Raw genomic sequence first — 17,859 nt, forward strand, 5'->3', positions numbered from 1 at the left:
TTGTTGACCTGTGTTGTTTGTATTTCTTGGTTTAAATAAACAACTTCTTGGTTTAGTTCTGCTACAAATATGTACGGAATTCCCCACTTAAAGTTTGATTAGAAAGTAATTGACATGGGTGTAAATTTGTTAGATTCAAAAGTAGCTTTTGGTCATGTCTGATAAAATTTTCATGAACTCTGTTGAATAATAAGGGTTAAAGGGTTAAAGTCTAAGCCTGTCACTTGTTTTGATGTTATTTTCTAACTAGCCTCATTCTAGCATCTTAGGAATGTAACACCTTTATAGTTAATAGAAAGGTGTAATTTACTCAAATTAGTGTGTTTTTTTACATTCAGCTTTCATAAGTTTTTAAAACAGCTCTGAGGCAGGAGATTCTGAAGGAGAGGGAGAGAGAGCACATGAAGTATTCTGTTCAGCATTCAAAAAATTGTTAAATAGTTTATTTGGCCATGCTGTGCATCTTGTGGGATTTTAGTTCCCGACCAGGGATTGAACCCACACCTTTGGCAGTGAGAGCACAGAGTCCTATCCACTGTATGGCCAGGAAATTCCCAATAGTTTTATATCAAAGGAGTATAGGATTAATTTTATACTCCTTTGATATAATGTCTCTGAAGTTTCATTTTTCTGTATAGTTACCTATTAATAGTTCTTGATCTACATCTACTATATAAGACCAGGAAATTAACTCCTAACATATATCTTCACCTGTTGCCCTGACACCTTTATGAACCAAGTTCTGACAGTTATATTTTCCTTTTAAATATCTTTTGAATCTACTTCTTTCTCTACTTTTCTGCTTTTTCTCTTCTGTAATGCTGTCTCTCACCTGAATTTACCATCCATCCCTTTTTAGAATCTTTTAATGGTTTTAATTACATTTTTTATATATATATAGTTTGTGAGACCTTGCAAATTCTGTCCCTTAACAGTCTTCAGACTTATCTTTCCTTATGCTTTGTCCTTATTTCCTTTGCTTCAGCCTCAGTGCATACTTAAATTGACTTGTATTTGGCACCCTTCTTTGTACAGGGCTTTGTAAATGCTGTTGCCTCTGCCTTGAAATACTTTTTTCCTCTCTACTACTCCTCTTCCAGATCTCAGCTCTTGCAATCCTTACACCAGTAAAGCCTCTCGTGGTTTCTGCTTGATTAGGTCCAGTGCGTGTACTTCTGAATAGTTCTTTTCACAGATGTTATTTTACTTTTTTTGTGAGTAGTTGAGAGCTCTTCTCTATTGGACTGTTAGCTTAGGGAAGGCAAATACTACGTGTTTCACATACCTTTCTGTAGCCCCAGTGCCTAGTATACTTTTTAGCTTATAGTTAGGTGCTAAATAAATGCTTATTGAATGAATAAATGATCAAGGGCAGATGTCTTTTACGTACCTTTCTGTAGTGCCAGTGCCTAGTACATTACGTAACATATAGTCAGGTGCTAAATATATGCTTATTGAAAGAATAAATGATTTTATTTTGGGCTAACTTACTTAAAATGCTTAAAATTTAAGACAAATAATTTTTTGCTCTCCTTTATTCTGTAATAAATTTCTTTTAGAATTTAATATTTTAATTTTTTAAGTAACAGTTGATTTTTTTTACTACTATATCTTGTAGAATGTTTAATCTTTTAAGTCAGATAGTCTCAGATTATAATTCATAATGTGTTTTTAGATAAAGCCCTAAAGGAAATTGTTGAGCGTGTTTTCCAGTCAAACTACTTTGACAGCACCCACAACCACCAGAATGGTCTGTGTGAGGAAGAGGAGGCAGCCTCAGCACCTACAGTTGAAGACCAGGTAGCTGAAGCTGGTGAGTACTCAGGTGGCTATGAGCTTTAGGGTCTTGGTTTTACTTTCCTTTGCTACAGGTTCAAGCTAGACATTTATTTAGTTAAATATGTACACTTAGATTTTTAGAGAAACCTGAAGCATGACCAAATATTGACAAAACACATTATAAGTAATTCCCAGAGGTATTAAATATCAGTTACTTATCTTATTGATCTTTAACCCTGTTACAAATGTCTTTTTCTTGCTGTATTATTGCTCTGTTGGAATATGGATAAGGGGGCAACTATTGTTTATATGGCTTTTCAGATAGATTTTTGACTGATGTGTGCTCATTTATTGTGGCTCATTACCATGCCAGTATTTGAGGAGAATGGTATTAGGTTTTGTTGCTGTTGTTGTTTTCTATGATGGAGAGTTACAACTATAAATTTCTCAGGCACCAGAGATCTATTCTAGCTCCTAGTATATCACTAATATGTAGGTAAACAGTACTATGAGGACTTTTATGATAAGTTGATGAATAAAATTTTGAGTACTGTTGGAAGCATTATCTAAGGAGTATTAGTTTTGTGATGGGTAAAAGCATGGATTCTAGAATCAGATTGCCTGAATAAAATCTTGGCTACAACACATGTTACCTATGTAAAACTTGGGCAACTTACGGAACTTCTGTATCTCAGGTTCTTCATTTAGGAAGTAATGTGTATATGATGGTAGGCATTTCATACAAGTGTTAGCTATTAGGTTGAAACTAGACAGAAACATTGCAGATTGGTGAAATTTATGGTTGCAGATCCATATAAAGCAATTTAAGTCAGGGTTTTTTTTTGTGTTTTTGTTTGGGGGGAAGGGGCTTGTAAGATCTTGTTCCCTGAGCAGGGATTGAACCTGGGCCCTGGGAGTGAAAGCACTGAGTCCTAACCACTGGACTGCCAGGAAATTCCCAAATAGTCTTTCCCACCCCACCACCACTTTTACCAAGTAGATTAGTATGGAGACTAGGATGCTGTTTTATTGGCATTATATTTGATCCAGAATAATTACTGTTGAAATAAGCCTGGAATATATGATTTAAAAAAATGTTTTCTACTGTTGTAAGAGTAATAAAATACAGAAACTTACTATTAACTAACTTTGTAAATTCAGACTATATGATGGGGCACTGGATTTAAATGAATTTATAACTTTATTTATTTTTTGAATTGTTAACTTTAAAAAATATATTTTACACTCTTGTATCATTTTTTAACCTTTTAGAACCTGAGCCAGTGGAAGAATACACTGAACAAAATGAGGTTGAATCAACAGAGGTATGATTTTTATTTTATGCTAGTTTTTTCTTTCTGTCTTTTAAACAGAGGTTTCAAACATTTACTTTGCTTTGCAGTATGTAAATAGACAATTTATGGCAGAAACACAGTTCAGCAGTGGTGAAAAGGAGCAGGTAGATGAATGGACAGTTGAAACAGTTGAGGTAAGAGTTCTCGGTTACAAGGTTGTCTTTTGTCTTTTTTTTTTTATTTTTATTTTTTAAATTTTTATTTAATAAATGGTACAAAGCACAATGCCAATGTTTTTGGCATTGTACTTTGTCTTTTGTCTTTAATTACTACTTTTTATCTCTCCTAAGAACAAATTTAGATTTTTAAGTATTTTGCATTCTAAGTACATTTATTATTATAACAAACTCATTATATAAGACTGTTCTGTTTAAAAGGTGATTTGTTTCTGTTGGTATTTAATCACCACTTTACTGTTCCAATTACAAAAAAATATACAAATATCTATATAGTTTATGTGCTCAATCTCTTAAAGTACACAACCTGTTAATCAGGTTGAACTATGAAAATCTGGTCTCCTGCATGGATAGCCTTCGGAAAGACTACCTGACAGGGGATACATTGAAGTGTCATGTCAGACTCTTCCTTTACCCTCATACTGTTGATTACCAAGTTCTGTTAGCTCAGTATTGCGTATAAAGGAACTAAGGTTGTGACTTGCCCAGGCTTAACAGCCAGGCAGAGAAATATGTAAATTTGTAGTAATAACAATTAGTGAGATTTCTTAGCAGAGTGGGGAATTACTTAAAACAATAATTAGGAGAAATTATTAGGAAGATGATAGGTAGAGTGAAATTTGGCTTCTGTAGCAATTTAGACAAGGTGTGAAAGAGCTTGATCCTGTGGTACTGGTGGAGAGTGAAATGATAGGAACTCAAAGTTTAATGATAATAATAACTAACATTTTCTTGAATGCTTAGTATATATCAGGTATGGAGATAGATATATGTTTGATATAGGTGTATAGGTTTACTTACTGTAGAAGGCTTAACAGTTTTGGCAAAATACTTGGTTTTAGGATGTAGACACAGTAGTCTTTTTTTGTTTTAAACTTGTTTACAAGGTAAACTTGAAATGCTATTAATGTGTGGCAACCCTGTGGAATTGGGAACACTGTAGAAGTGAGAGCATTGATCAGAATGTTAATAAATTTGGCTTAATTTGGTCAGGTTGACTACATTCAAATCTGTTACTCTGTTTATAGTGTACGTGGTATGTGTAATTTGGGGACCAGTCATGACGGTAATGAATGGAGCTCTGTCATTCTACCAGCCTGTCCTCTTCTGCTTTAGGTGGTAAATTCACTCCAGCAGCAGCCTCAGGCTGCATCTCCTTCAGTATCAGAACCCCACTCTCTGACCCCAGTGGCTCAGGCCGATCCCCTCGTGAGAAGACAGCGAGTACAGGACCTTATGGCACAAATGCAGGGGCCCTATAATTTCATACAGGTGGGTACTAGTCAAACACTATGACAGATGGGTTAAGTGTTTACATTAACTTAGTTTCATTATATCCTACCTAAACTTTATACATTGTATCCTACCTGAATATGAATTGAATTATATCCTAGGATTCAATGCTGGATTTTGAAAACCAAACACTTGATCCTGCCATTGTATCTGCACAGCCGATGAATCCAGCACAGAACATGGACATACCCCAGCTGGTTTGCCCTCCAGGTTGGTAGTGATCATGTTTATGTGAGAAATAAAAAACCAGTGTTTTTAGGTTATGTAAAGTTCGTGAAAATTAATCTTTTTTATTTTTAATGTTTACTTTCGGATCTTGTATCTTTTAATTTGGTGAGAAATGTTAACTCTTTTTTCCTATAATATGAACCATAAATGCAGTTCCATCGTTATTAGTGGTGGATTTTTTTTTTTGTAACTTTATTGGCATATGGACATACAGAAACATACATGCAAACTTAAAGTGTGATGAGTGTTTACAGATGTGAACTCACCAGCACCCAGAAGTGGAACATTACTAACACCCCAGAAGCTATTTGTGTTCCCTGTAGTCACTAGTTACTGCCTCTTCCCTTGCCCTATAGCAGCCACATCCTGACTTGTACAACTATAGATGTGTTACACCTGGTTGGTTTTTTTTTTTTTGGTATGATGAAATTTTGCTTCGCTTTTTAAATTTCAAAATTAACCTAGGAATGGACTTCCCTGGTGGTCTAGTGGTTAAGACTGTATGTACCCAGTACAAGGGGTGTGGGTTTGATCCCTGGTAAAGGGAACTAGGATCCCACATGCTGCATGACCAAAGAAAACATTATCTATATTTGGAAAAAGGAAGGACCAGATTATTTTTTTTAAATTAATCTTAAAAAGGTGTCTTTCTCTGAAGGATGATTGCAGCTTTTTAGGAGGATTTCTGAACATTTTATTACTTAAAAATGAGATGGAGTAGTGAATGGGTAAGGAAATGCTTAAGAGGAAAGTGGAAGAGATGGACTAGAAGATAGCTGAAGTTTCATTTCTCACTGGTCTTATACCATTATTTGAAACAGCAGCACAATAAATAGGGTTGGTGCTTTTGTATTGGGTTAAGTGGAACATCTGTTAAAGACCGTTAGTAATTTTGAGTCTTGTTTTTTTCCTACAGCATGTCAGCATTAAGGGCATAAAAGTGGAACAGTATGAAGTAATACATTTAATGTTAATCTTAAATGTTATAAAAGGAGTTGCTGGTAAAAGCAACTATTAAACTATGTTTAATAAACATAGTTAATATGGTAAGTTAGGATTTTTCTAAAGGAAAGGGAGCTCGTATCTCTACCAAGAGTAGAAAAGAGATCAGGGACTCACAGAGTTATTAGTGTTCACTTTTTGAGCTCTACCAGAGGAAGAAAATACATAGTTTTTTTAGCTACACCAGTCAACACATGCACCACTAATGTAACCTGTAAAGCTATTTAGATTTTCAGGTGATGGTAAGTTCACTAGACTCTTCAATGAAAATGGATGATTTCCAAATGACTAACCAGAGATACTATATTTTTGATTATCTGTTTAACCATGATTTGGAAGAGTACTGGAAGAATGATGAAAGTTGACAATAACATGCACACTGAATTGAATATGGGCTTTTTAAAGATGAATTTTTATTTTTTCCAGTGGAAGCATTTGAAATTATATTGAAAGTTGATAGTTAAAATATTTCTGAATATTATCTGTCTCAAAGTTTTGACTATGCTCCTTTGTAGTTAACTGCTTTTAAAAGCTCTTTTTCAGGGATAATTCTAGCATTGATTCTTATTCTGCTCTACACCTATTTGTTAGTATTGTTTCACTAACACAGAAAAAATAGTGAAAGGCATGTGGCAGTTGATTAATAATAATGAGTATTGGTTAATTGAAAATGCTCACTTGAAAGCTAAAATCCTCCCTGTACTTCCCCATTTACTTTCCTAATTGCTAAATAGTTTATTTAGGATTTGGCTATAGAAAATTGACTTTAGAGACATCTCTGAAGAAATTTGATTTTGTATGACAGTATCTTTTTGGTCAATTTTACAGTTCATTCTGAATCTAGACTTGCTCAACCTAATCAAGTTTCTGTACAGCCAGAAGCTACACAGGTAAGACTGATAAATATTTTTGCAGTTTTTGTTTTTAATCAGTTCTTTGGTCTCTTTCTTAGCTAGCGTATGAAAACCAGGTGTGAGTTTGATCAGTGTCAAGTCTGGCATGAGTAGCTATCAACTTATATTTCCATGTTTACATTTATTTTTCTTTTAATGAACTAATAAAAACAATTTATTTGTTAATTCTTGTGGTTTTTAATTATAATGAAGTTTTAAAATTTCAAACAGAATTTGAGAAGACATAGTTTAGATTTCATAGTTTTAAAATTTAGTGTAGCTATTACTTAACATTTGTAGGGAACTTTGCAACTGGGCTTGGGTTTATTAACTTTGAGCTTTAATAATATATGTATTTTTCCGGTTGTTAGGTTTTATAGTCTCTTTAACATGAATGTCTCTTTCTTAGCCTTGTATGTAATGAAGTTGGTTTATAACAGAATGAAGCTTTGATTTCTTTACTTCTTTGTTAGGTCCCTTTGGTTTCATCCACAAGTGAGGGGTATACAGCATCTCAACCCTTGTACCAACCTTCTCATGCTACTGAGCAACGACCACAAAAGGAACCGATTGACCAGATTCAGGCAAGTTGTGTTACTAGGTCATATAAACTTGATGAGGCACTTGAATTGGGTGGAGGCAAATGACTGTTAATACAGTATCTCTTTGTTTTGGACCTAACACATGCACTATATTATTTTTATTTCATAAGATAGTTGAATTTATTAACATACCGATGGGTCTTAGTTTACCACTAAAGTGCATCTATTCACTTTGTGTTTAGGCAACGATCTCTTTAAATACAGACCAGACTACAGCATCATCATCCCTTCCTGCTGCTTCTCAGCCTCAAGTGTTCCAGGCTGGGACAAGCAAACCTTTACATAGCAGTGGAATCAATGTAAATGCAGCTCCATTCCAATCCATGCAAACGGTAAGCAGATTAAGTCAATTGACATTAGGTGTGTACTATCTTCATGGTAGAGTCTTAGCAAAAAGTCTTTAACTTTGTGCTTAAGTCTGCATCTACTGTAACTTTAGGGTATGTTTAATTGAACATAAAACTCATTTTTTTCTGTTCACAGAGATAAACTTGAATCTTAGGAGTTAACGTGCCTACATCTTGTTTTGTAGTTTCACCCTTTAAAGTAACAGAATTTTAAATTTGAAAAAAGTAGACTGATACGTATATCATTGGTTTTCCCTGTGGCACAGTGGTAAAGAATCTGCTTCCCAATACAGAAGATGTGTGGGTTCCGTCCCTGGGTCAGAAAGATCCTCTGAAGAAGGAAATGGCAAATCACTCCAATATTCTTGCTTGGAAAATTCCATGGATAGGTGCCTGGTGGGCTGCAGTTCATGGGGTCCCAGAGAGTCGGACACGGCGGAGCACACACACAACACAGATCATGACCTAGAGAGCAATTGTTTACACTTTGTCATATTTCCTGACTCTTTTAATTTACTGAATTATATCTCAGAGTAATAGATGTTATGATACTACACTTTGGTTCTTCAGTGAGCATCTCGAAATTGCAGGGTTTCTAGAAAATAATGATAATGAAAATACTGTGCTCAATAGCTAAAACAGTGCTCACAGGAAAATTCATAGTTAAATGCTTAAAGTACTAATTTTCGATTAAAATATAATGAAATATTCAACTTTAGTTCATAGATTTTATCCAAGTGATTGTGTGTCAGGGGTTTGCATCTTTTAAGATTTCTCATTTATGATAGCATTTCCAAGGATTCTGATACTGTGTCTTCTCAGATTTTTAATCCCTGTTTATACTCTGCTACAAAGTGCTCTATGACGTGTGTGTGTATTTTCCAACACTGAAGTGCATTAACTGAGGAACGTGTGTGTGTGTGTATGAGAGAGAGAGAAATAAATGTCTTGAGACTTTTGTGATGCTTGTTGTTTACATCTCAGTTAAAACCAGCACTGAGATCTGCCATCTTAAAAGTAGAAAAATGATGAGCATAAAGGGAAGAACTAATCATTTTTAATTACTTATAGGTGTTCAATATGAATGCCCCAGTTCCTCCTGTTAATGAACCAGAAACTTTAAAACAGCAAAATCAGTACCAGGCCAGTTATAACCAGAGCTTTTCCAGTCAGCCTCACCAAGTAGAACAAACAGAGCTTCAGCAAGAACAGCTTCAAACAGGTAGGAAAACCAGTGTCACCTCATTGGCTACTTGCTTTCCACTGCAGTGATTGACACATTGTTAGGTGAGTTTGGACTTTAGAGTGGCAGTGGCCAAGAGTTTTTATTTTGGCAGTAGTCCAAAACAAATTACTTTTTCATTGCTGATTCTGAGTACAATCAAGTCCATATTTGCTGTATGTGAATTATGTACAGGTTTTGGGGACCATATGCCCATTTTCCTTCGGTCAGTGAATTTTCATAATAGCCTATTTCATTGGTGATTTTAGAGGAATTAAACTTGTTATTTGAATTAGGATCAACGTTGGTTTTAATTGCTAATTAATTGAAACCTGGTAGCATGATATCTCGCAGCAAGTCAGTTATACAAAGTTAAGCAGTAAAGGCATGGTAAGGCTACATTTAGTAGACTAGGTTAAAACAAAGTCCTTGCCAGCAAATAAGGTCATAATTTGCCCAGTTACCATATCTCATAATAGTAGGTTTCTTATATTTGTAAGACATAAATATATTATTTTTTTAGGTCTTTGCTTATTTAATTCAAATGATTAGATATTTAATTAGGATCCCACAACAAACTAGTAAACCTGACTGATGTGAATAACTCCTCTGATTTCTTGACTGACTGGGTCAACAGTAATTTTTCTTACATATCCCTGTGGTAGTTAGCATCACTAATCAGTAGAGTTTGAATCAACCATAGTCTGATAGAAATTTGGCAGTTATGCAGTCTGTGCTTCTAAATGATAAAATTGGACTTCTCATTCTCAGGCTCCTTTAACTATTCAGTGCCACGTAAAGGCATACCTTGAGGAGATTGCAGGTTTGGTTCCAGACCACTGCAATAAAGCAAATACCTCAATAAAGTGAGTTATATGAATGTTTTGGTTTCCTAGTACATATAAAAATTCTCTTAACACTATACTATAGTCTATTAAGTGTGCAGTAATAGCATCATGCCTAAAAAACAATGTACATGCCTTAATTAAAAATGTACATGCCTTTATTGTCCCAAAATGCTAACCATCCTCCAAGACCTCACTTGAGTTGTAACATCAAAGATTGCTGACTGTGGATCACCATACCTTATCTAATAATGAAACAGTTTGAAATATTGTGAGAATTACCAATATGTGATTTATCATATTGATTAATTGATTTATCATTTGATTTGGTTAGTTTTGCCTTTTGTGCCAGTTGAGTTCAAGTTATCTTATATTCTACTCAACTTCACTAATTGACTCTGCAGCATTGGTGCTAGATATAATCTTTTTTTACCATGTCAAATATATGTTATTAATGAAAATTAACTTCAAAACATTTACAGATATTTTCAATACAAAATAAATCAGCTCATATGCTTTGCTCAAATACATCCACACTACCACTGCAATCTAGGCAGCCATCAACTCTTATCTAGAATATTGCAAGTCTCTCCCTTGAATGTTAGTCCAGTCTGTTTTCCACACAGTAGCTAGAGTGATTTTAAAATGTAAATCAGATGTTTCTCTTCCTATTCAGAGCCTCCCAGTGACTTTCAATTATATTTATAAAAGAAACCCAGTCTTTACCTCAGTTTACGAGATCCATGATCTAGGCCCCTACCTTGATCCTGTTATATGTCCTATTTTCTTCGTTATGTGCCCAAACAGACAGATTCTTTCTTTAATGTAAAGAAAAAGTCCTTTATGTTTTGTTTTTTTTTTTTGCCTGAAACTTTATTCCACTGTTTGCATAGCTTGCTTTGTGACTTTGAAGCCTGTGCTCAGATTCCACCTCACAGAGACCTCCCTTCATTGCCTTGTCCAAATATAATGTCCTTACTTTCGTCATTTACTTACCCTACTCGGTGTTTTCCTTAATCTCTTATTACCTGAATATAAGATATTTTTACTTGTATGTATATTTTATTCACTTATTATTTCCTACTATTGAAACTACCTTATGGGCAAGGATTATGCGTCAGAAACTATCTCATCCCTTGTGTCTAGGACCTGTCTTGGCCTGTTGAGGGCGTTAAACGATATTTGTTGATTAAGTCAGTGTATCCTGTCGTTTTTTTTTTTTTTTTTTTGCCTCACTGGGTCTTAGCTGTGGATCTTTAGTGGCAACATGTTGGATCCAGTTCCCTAACCAGGGATTGAACCCTGGCTTGAACCCTGGCCCTCAACATTTGGATCGTGGCGTCTTGGCCACTGGACCACTAGGAAAGTACCCCATCATTCCAGAAGTTTTGAATTAGTATCTCATCAAGAATGACATGAAAAAAAGATCTGGCAAGGATATCTGACTTTTTTTTTATGGACTAAAAGTGTGTGCTTATGCTTTACGTGCACTTAACTAGGATCTTTAAAGATCACACTTTAATTGTTCTGTCTGCTTTGAGTTTCTTGCAGTGCGATTTGACCAAGGATGATAATGTTCTTACTGACAAAGTCGAAAATTCACTTCTTCTGACCATTTTCTACTTGCGTATGAATGAATCTTTTTATTTAAAAAAAAAAAAATTTTTTTTGGCCACACCATGTGGCATGGCAGGATCTTAGTTCCTCGACTAGGGATCAAACCTGTGTCCTAACCACTGGATTGCCAGGGAATTTCCTGAGTGCATCTTTATAGATAGAAAATATTACTGGTACTTGTGATATTTGCTTTATAATTATGTTTTGAGAATGTAGTAAAAGATAATTTATGTAGAAAGATCACATTGTGCTTAGTGTGTTTGGTCCATTACATAGTTCAAAAAAGAGCCTTTTCTTCCTAGGCATTTTCTAGTTTTTTCATTGCAAATAGCATTCTGAGAACTCAAACATGGGTTTCTTGAAGATACAAAGTAGGTCAGATAAATTTTCAAGACGCACACTACCTTTTCTCTCTGCCCAAACATACGAGATTTGGGCTGACTGGAGGCTGCTGACTTTTTCTTCCTTGAGTATGGGCCTTCCTTTGGTCTATACCTTCCTTATCTCCCAAAGTTACTGTTAGCATTGTTATTTCTCTCCTGTGAATTATGAACATTGGGGTAATACCAGGAATGTACCTTGCTATTTTATCTAGATTTTAGGTTTCTCCCCATTGTGGAAGGAGGAGGGATCTAAGGTATAATAGTATGGACCTTGTAGAACCTTCACTTCAGGGGGTTAAGTGCCAGTGTGAGTACTATTTAATTCTTTTCTAAATTGGCTATGCATTAAAAATACTTGAAATGTACTCAAGTATTATGATAGAGTATATGTTGAAGGCCTCTGCCGATTTATCTTTGTAATTGAGTATTCTAGCTATAGCTGCTTAGCTATGGGAAGGTATGTTTTTGTATGTTTTAACAAATATCAAGGGAAATTTAGAGGAATAAGAAAACTAGCAATAGGAACTTTATTATAATGAAAAGAAATAATTAAATGGTACAGAATCTTAAGTATTTCAGTACATAAAATCTTTTGATTATACGTACATCATTTGTGCTATCTATACAGAGGTGCCTCTCACATGTTTAAATAATATAGCCTTTCAAGTCATTTGGAAGGATAGAATGGTGTGCTTTCACACAATGTGTGCTCTCAGGTTTGGAATTATTGTTGGAGAATTTCATTCTCTTATCTTTGTACAGGGGTAGGAGCAAGACAGGGATTTCATTAATGTGTAGTTTTCTCTGTTATTAATATGAAAATTTAAGGACAGAATTAAACTTTGAGGAGACTGTGTAAGACATTTCTTAAGAGAGAAAGCATATAGGAAATCAGGCAAATTATAATGAACTGTGTATGTGTCTGTGTGTATATACACGTATATATGTATTTTTTTTCTTTTATAGTGGTTGGCACTTATCATGGTTCTCAGGACCAGCCCCATCAAGTGACTGGTAACCACCAGCAGCCTCCTCAGCAGAACACTGGATTTCCACGTAGCAGTCAGCCCTATTACAATAGTCGTGGTGTGTCTCGTGGAGGTTCCCGTGGTGCTAGAGGCTTGATGAATGGATACAGAGGACCTGCTAATGGATTCAGAGGTAAAGACAAAACTGCCCAAAAGAAAGTTCATATTTTCTGATTTGCATAGTATATAGAAATATGTGTTTTATGAAAAAATTATATCTTTCTGCATTAGCTTCTTATATACATTGTAAGCCTTTTTTTTTGGTAGGTGTTGATAAGAGTTATTTAAATTGGCAGAATTGGGACTCAGTATTTGAGTTGACTCACTGGAAAGACTCTGATGCAGGGAAGGATTGGGGGCGGGAGGAAAAGGGGACGACAGAGAATGAGATGGCTGGATGGCATCACCGACTCGATGGACATGAGTTTGAGTGAACTCCGGGAGTTGGTGATGGATAGGGAGGCCTGGTGTGCTGTGATTCATGGGGTCTCAAGGAGTTGGACACGACTGAGGGACTGAACTGAACTGAAACCCATATCTACCACTGTCCTGTAAAGGATAGTGCTTTCTATAAATTACGAGACCTTATGGAGATCTGCTGTTTTTTGTGTATGTATGTGCAAGGATGGGTAACTATTTCATCTTCTAAGGCAATAGAGACAAATTAGATCAGGGTAAGAAGTTAGAAATTAGTTTGAATAACTAGCATGGATTACCGTTTTTCAGTTCTTCCTTGGTCAGTAGTGAGAAGGTAAAAACTCCTTAAGAAGATAACAAAAAAAAAATTTTTTTTTTTCTTGTCCTAAATTTTAGGAGGATATGATGGTTACCGCCCTTCATTCTCTACTAACACTCCAAACAGTGGTTATACACAGTCTCAGTTCAGTGCTCCCCGGGACTACTCTGGCTATCAGCGGGTAGGTGAAATTGTTTAAAAATATAAACCTGACCTAAGTACCCAATGAAAGGGACTAATGTAGTTGCTTGACGAACTAGAGTGAGTAATTTGGGGCTGATTTTGAACCTCTGTACAAGATACTTCTTTGTGGAGAATGATGACTTTTGCTTTCCTTAGCACTCAATATAGGGATTCATTTAATAGAGTTTGATAAACAATGATTTTTATGCGCAAAGAAGTGTATCTCGTTGATCTTGAAAATGAGAGAAGTACCATTACAGAATATCTTATAGCAGTGCTATGTTTAAATATCTAAAAGAATAACAAATAATTTTTTATGCTATAAAAGACTGTAAGAATAAACATTAAAAATTACCTTTTCTTCAGTACTAACTAGCTTGTCTTTTAGGATGGATATCAGCAGAATTTCAAGCGAGGCTCTGGGCAGAGTGGACCACGGGGAGCCCCACGAGGTAATATTTTGTGGTGGTGATCCTAGCTTCTAAGTGGAGCTTCTGTTCTGGCCTTGGAAGAGCTGTTCATAGTCTGCATGTAGGTTACATGTTAGGAATACATTTATCATTTCCAGAATTGTTGCTAGGGATTAAATGAAATGCTCTGTTTCTAAAACTTATCTTGAACCCAAATTTAATTTTTCGAATGATTATCCCTGTTACTATATACACTGTCTTGAAAACTAGAACATTTCTCCTCCTCAGAAAGTGTTTTTCCAACTGCAAATTATTTTTCAGGTCCTAAAACCTGCTAAATGTTTTTAGGAAGTACTTACTGAAACATTTTTGTAAGACATTTTTGGAATGAGATTGAACATTTATATAAATTTATTATTCCTCTTTCATTTTTGAAACATGCTTATTATATTTTAGGGCCAGAAACCCTTTAATGGCCGGATAAGCCATAGTTACATTTAGAGAACCATTTAGAAGTGATAGAAACTTGAAATTTCAATGCCTTTTGGACCACTATTAGTGATATAAATGTCATTATTTCTGACTTTTAGACAAAGCCTCCAAATTCATAACCAACTTGCATAACTATATTTAAAAATTACAGGTTTTAAGAGTTTTTTGTTTGGTCTCAATATAGGAAAACTACTTCCTATTTGGGTAGGAAGTCAATCTGTGTAACAATTAGAGGCAGCATTTCATATGATCTGAAGTTCTAAATGGTTCTCTGATTTGAGGGAAGTTGAATTGATTTCCTCTATATTATTGGCCATAATATGTATACAAATGTATATTAAGGAGGAATTACAAAATTCTTTAATTTCAATGCTAGTAGAAACTGGCCAGTAAAAAAGGTGCATTTTTTTTTTTAAATTATGGATCACTTGGGAATTACTGACTTGAAGTATCAAAGGATATTTGCATGTGAATGTGGGTTATGTTCTTTCTCACCTTGTAGCATATTCAATGAAAGTTGAGTTGACTGATAGCTAAAAATCTGTTTTAACAGCATGTAAAAAGTTACTTTATCTGTTACAAGTCATTATACAATTTTGAATGTTATGTAGTTTCTTTATAACAGTTTAGGTAATAAGGTCTGTTTTTCATTCTGGTGCTTTTATTAATTTTGATAGTATGATGTTACTACTGAAATGTAAGCTAGAGTGTATACTAGAATGTAAGCTCCATGAGAGCAGGTACTTTGTCTGTCTTCACTGCTGTATCTATTTCCAACGCCTGATGACAGTGCCTGGCACATAGTAGGCACTCAATAAATACTTGTTGAATGAATGAATGAATGAGTACTGGTGGAATACTCCATTAGCTCTACTCTTCTTTTAACTAGAGAACATGAGCAAATTTGCGCATGACAACTTCCAGGACAGGTGAAACTTGAACACTGAAGAATTGACCTCTTAAACCTAATAATGTGACAAGCTGCCCACATGCTTCTTGACTTCAGATGAAAATCTGCTTGAAGGCAAAACAAATAATATTTGAAAGAAAAACCAAATGCCATTTTTGTCTTCTAGGTCGTGGAGGGCCCCCAAGACCCAACAGAGGGATGCCGCAAATGAACACTCAGCAAGTGAATTAATCTGATTCACAGGATTATGTTTAATCGCCAAAAACACACTGGCCAGTGTACCATAATGTTACCAGAAGAGTTATTATCTATTTGTTCTCCCTTTCAGGAAACTTATTGTAAAGGGACTGTTTTCATCCCATAAAGACAGGACTACAATTGTCAGCTTTATATTACCTGGATATGGAAGGAAACTATTTTCACTCTGCATGTTCTGTCCTAAGCGTCATCTTGAGCCTTGCACATGATACTCAGATTCCTCACCCTTGCTTAGGAGTAAAACATAATATACTTTAATGGGGTGATATCTCCATAGTTATTTGAAGTGGCTTGGATAAAGCAAGATTGACTTCTGACATTGGATAAAATCTACAAATCGCCCTAGAGTCATTCAGTGGTAACTGACAAAACTAAAATATTTCCCTTGAAAGGAAGACGGAAGGAGTGGAGTGTGGTTTGGCAGAATAACTGCATTTCACACCTTTTCCAGTTAAATTGGAGCACTGAACATTTAGATGCATACCAAATTATGCATGGGCCCTTAATCACACATACAAGGCTGGGTACCAGCCTTAGGCTTTGACACGGCACTATTCATCCTCTGGCCAGATGACTGTGGTTTAAGACACATGTAAATTGCTTTTTAACAGCTGATACTGTATAAGACAAAGCCAAAATGCAAAATTAGGCTTTGATTGGCACTTTTTGAAAAATATGCAACAATTAAGGGATATAATCTGGATGGCCGCTTCTGTACTTAATGTGAAATATTTAGATACCTTTCGAACACTTAACAGCTTCTTTGACAATGACTTTTGTAAGGATTGGTAGTATATATCATTCCTTACGACGTACATTGTCTGTCACTAATCCTTGGATCTTGCTGTATTGTCACCTAAATTGGTACAGGTACTGATGAAAATCTAATGGATAATCATAACACTCTTGGTTACATGTTTTTCCTGCAGCCTGAAAGTTTTTAAAAGAAAAAGACATCAAATGCCTGCTGCTGCCACCCTTTTAAATTGCTATCTTTTGAAAAGCACCAGTATGTGTTTTAGATTGATTTCCCTATTTTAGGGAAATGACAGTCAGTAGTTTCACTTCTGATGGTATAAGCAAACAAATAAAACATGTTTATAAAAGTTGTATCTTGAAACACTGGTGTTCAACAGTTAGCAGCTTATGTGGTTCACCCCATGCAGTTTAGTGTTACAAATTTTATGGTTATCTCCAGCAGCTATTTCTACAGTACTTGCACTTATCTTTTTTCTAACCCTAACTGAATTATCTGTTTCACATGGAGGTATTTATATTCAAAGTGGTGATTCCCTCCCATAGATGTAGAGGGAGAGTCCCAAGTCTGATGACAATGGACAGTTTAGTAATTTATGTATGATGTTGAAATTTGTGCTAGCAGTTGGAGCACTAGTTCTGTGTGCCTATGAACTTAATGCTGCTTGTTGTATCCCACTTTGACTTCATGGGGAATTAATCCCACCTTATATTAAGCAAAGGCTACTAAGTTAATGGTATTTTCTGTGCAGAAATTGAATTTAGTTTTCAGCCTTTAGCTAAGGACTTTTTCCAGTAGGTGCTCAGCTACTTAAACCCATAAAATTATTCTCAAACATTCATCATTAGACAACTGGAGTTTTTGCTGGTTTTGTAACCTTCTAAAATGGATAGGCTATTGAACATTCCACATTCAAAATTTTGTAGGGTGGTGGGGAAGGGGGGAATCTTCAATGTTTATTTTAAAATAAAAGAAGTTCTTGACTTTCTCATGTGTGGTTGTGGTACATCATATTGGAAGGGTTATCTGTTTACTTTTGCAAATAAGTATTTCTTCTGCTAGCACCTCCCCTTGTGTGCTTTAAATGACATCTGCCTGGGATGTACCACAACCATATGTTTGCTGTATTTTAGGCGGATAGATGAAATATTTGTGGTTTACTGGGTAATCCCTAGATGATGTGTGCTTACAGTCTTTCTATATATAAAACTAACTTTGCTATCTGTGTAGAAAATAATTTCATGACATTTAAAATCAGAATTGAAATAAGTTCTTTATACAGTGATCTCTATGAATCAATTCAGAGATGGGATGGGGGAGAAATGCTTTCTAGGTTTCAAACT

The 17,859-nt window shown here is 35.3% G+C and overlaps 1 protein-coding gene across 1 annotated transcript in view; it reads left to right on the forward strand.

Annotated features, from left to right (window-relative positions):
• The window catches only part of CAPRIN1 (cell cycle associated protein 1), a 36,188-nt gene extending 18,681 nt beyond the window's left edge, over nt 1-17,507 (forward strand). The window contains exons 7-19 of the mRNA XM_055423819.2: nt 1,676-1,813; nt 3,052-3,104; nt 3,182-3,268; nt 4,427-4,582; nt 4,705-4,813; nt 6,662-6,723; nt 7,200-7,310; nt 7,511-7,660; nt 8,747-8,897; nt 12,709-12,903; nt 13,584-13,687; nt 14,078-14,141; nt 15,668-17,507. Coding sequence (XP_055279794.1) covers nt 1,676-1,813; nt 3,052-3,104; nt 3,182-3,268; nt 4,427-4,582; nt 4,705-4,813; nt 6,662-6,723; nt 7,200-7,310; nt 7,511-7,660; nt 8,747-8,897; nt 12,709-12,903; nt 13,584-13,687; nt 14,078-14,141; nt 15,668-15,732 — 1,445 coding nt within the window. The 3' untranslated portion in view covers nt 15,733-17,507. The remainder of the gene's footprint in view (nt 1-1,675; nt 1,814-3,051; nt 3,105-3,181; nt 3,269-4,426; nt 4,583-4,704; nt 4,814-6,661; nt 6,724-7,199; nt 7,311-7,510; nt 7,661-8,746; nt 8,898-12,708; nt 12,904-13,583; nt 13,688-14,077; nt 14,142-15,667) is intronic.
• Nucleotides 17,508-17,859: the final 352 nt, after the last annotated feature.

This window comes from Moschus berezovskii, chromosome 14, assembly GCF_049115385.1.
Source record: "Moschus berezovskii isolate FMDL1 chromosome 14, NW_MosBer_1.0, whole genome shotgun sequence".
Lineage (NCBI taxonomy): Eukaryota > Metazoa > Chordata > Mammalia > Artiodactyla > Moschidae > Moschus > Moschus berezovskii.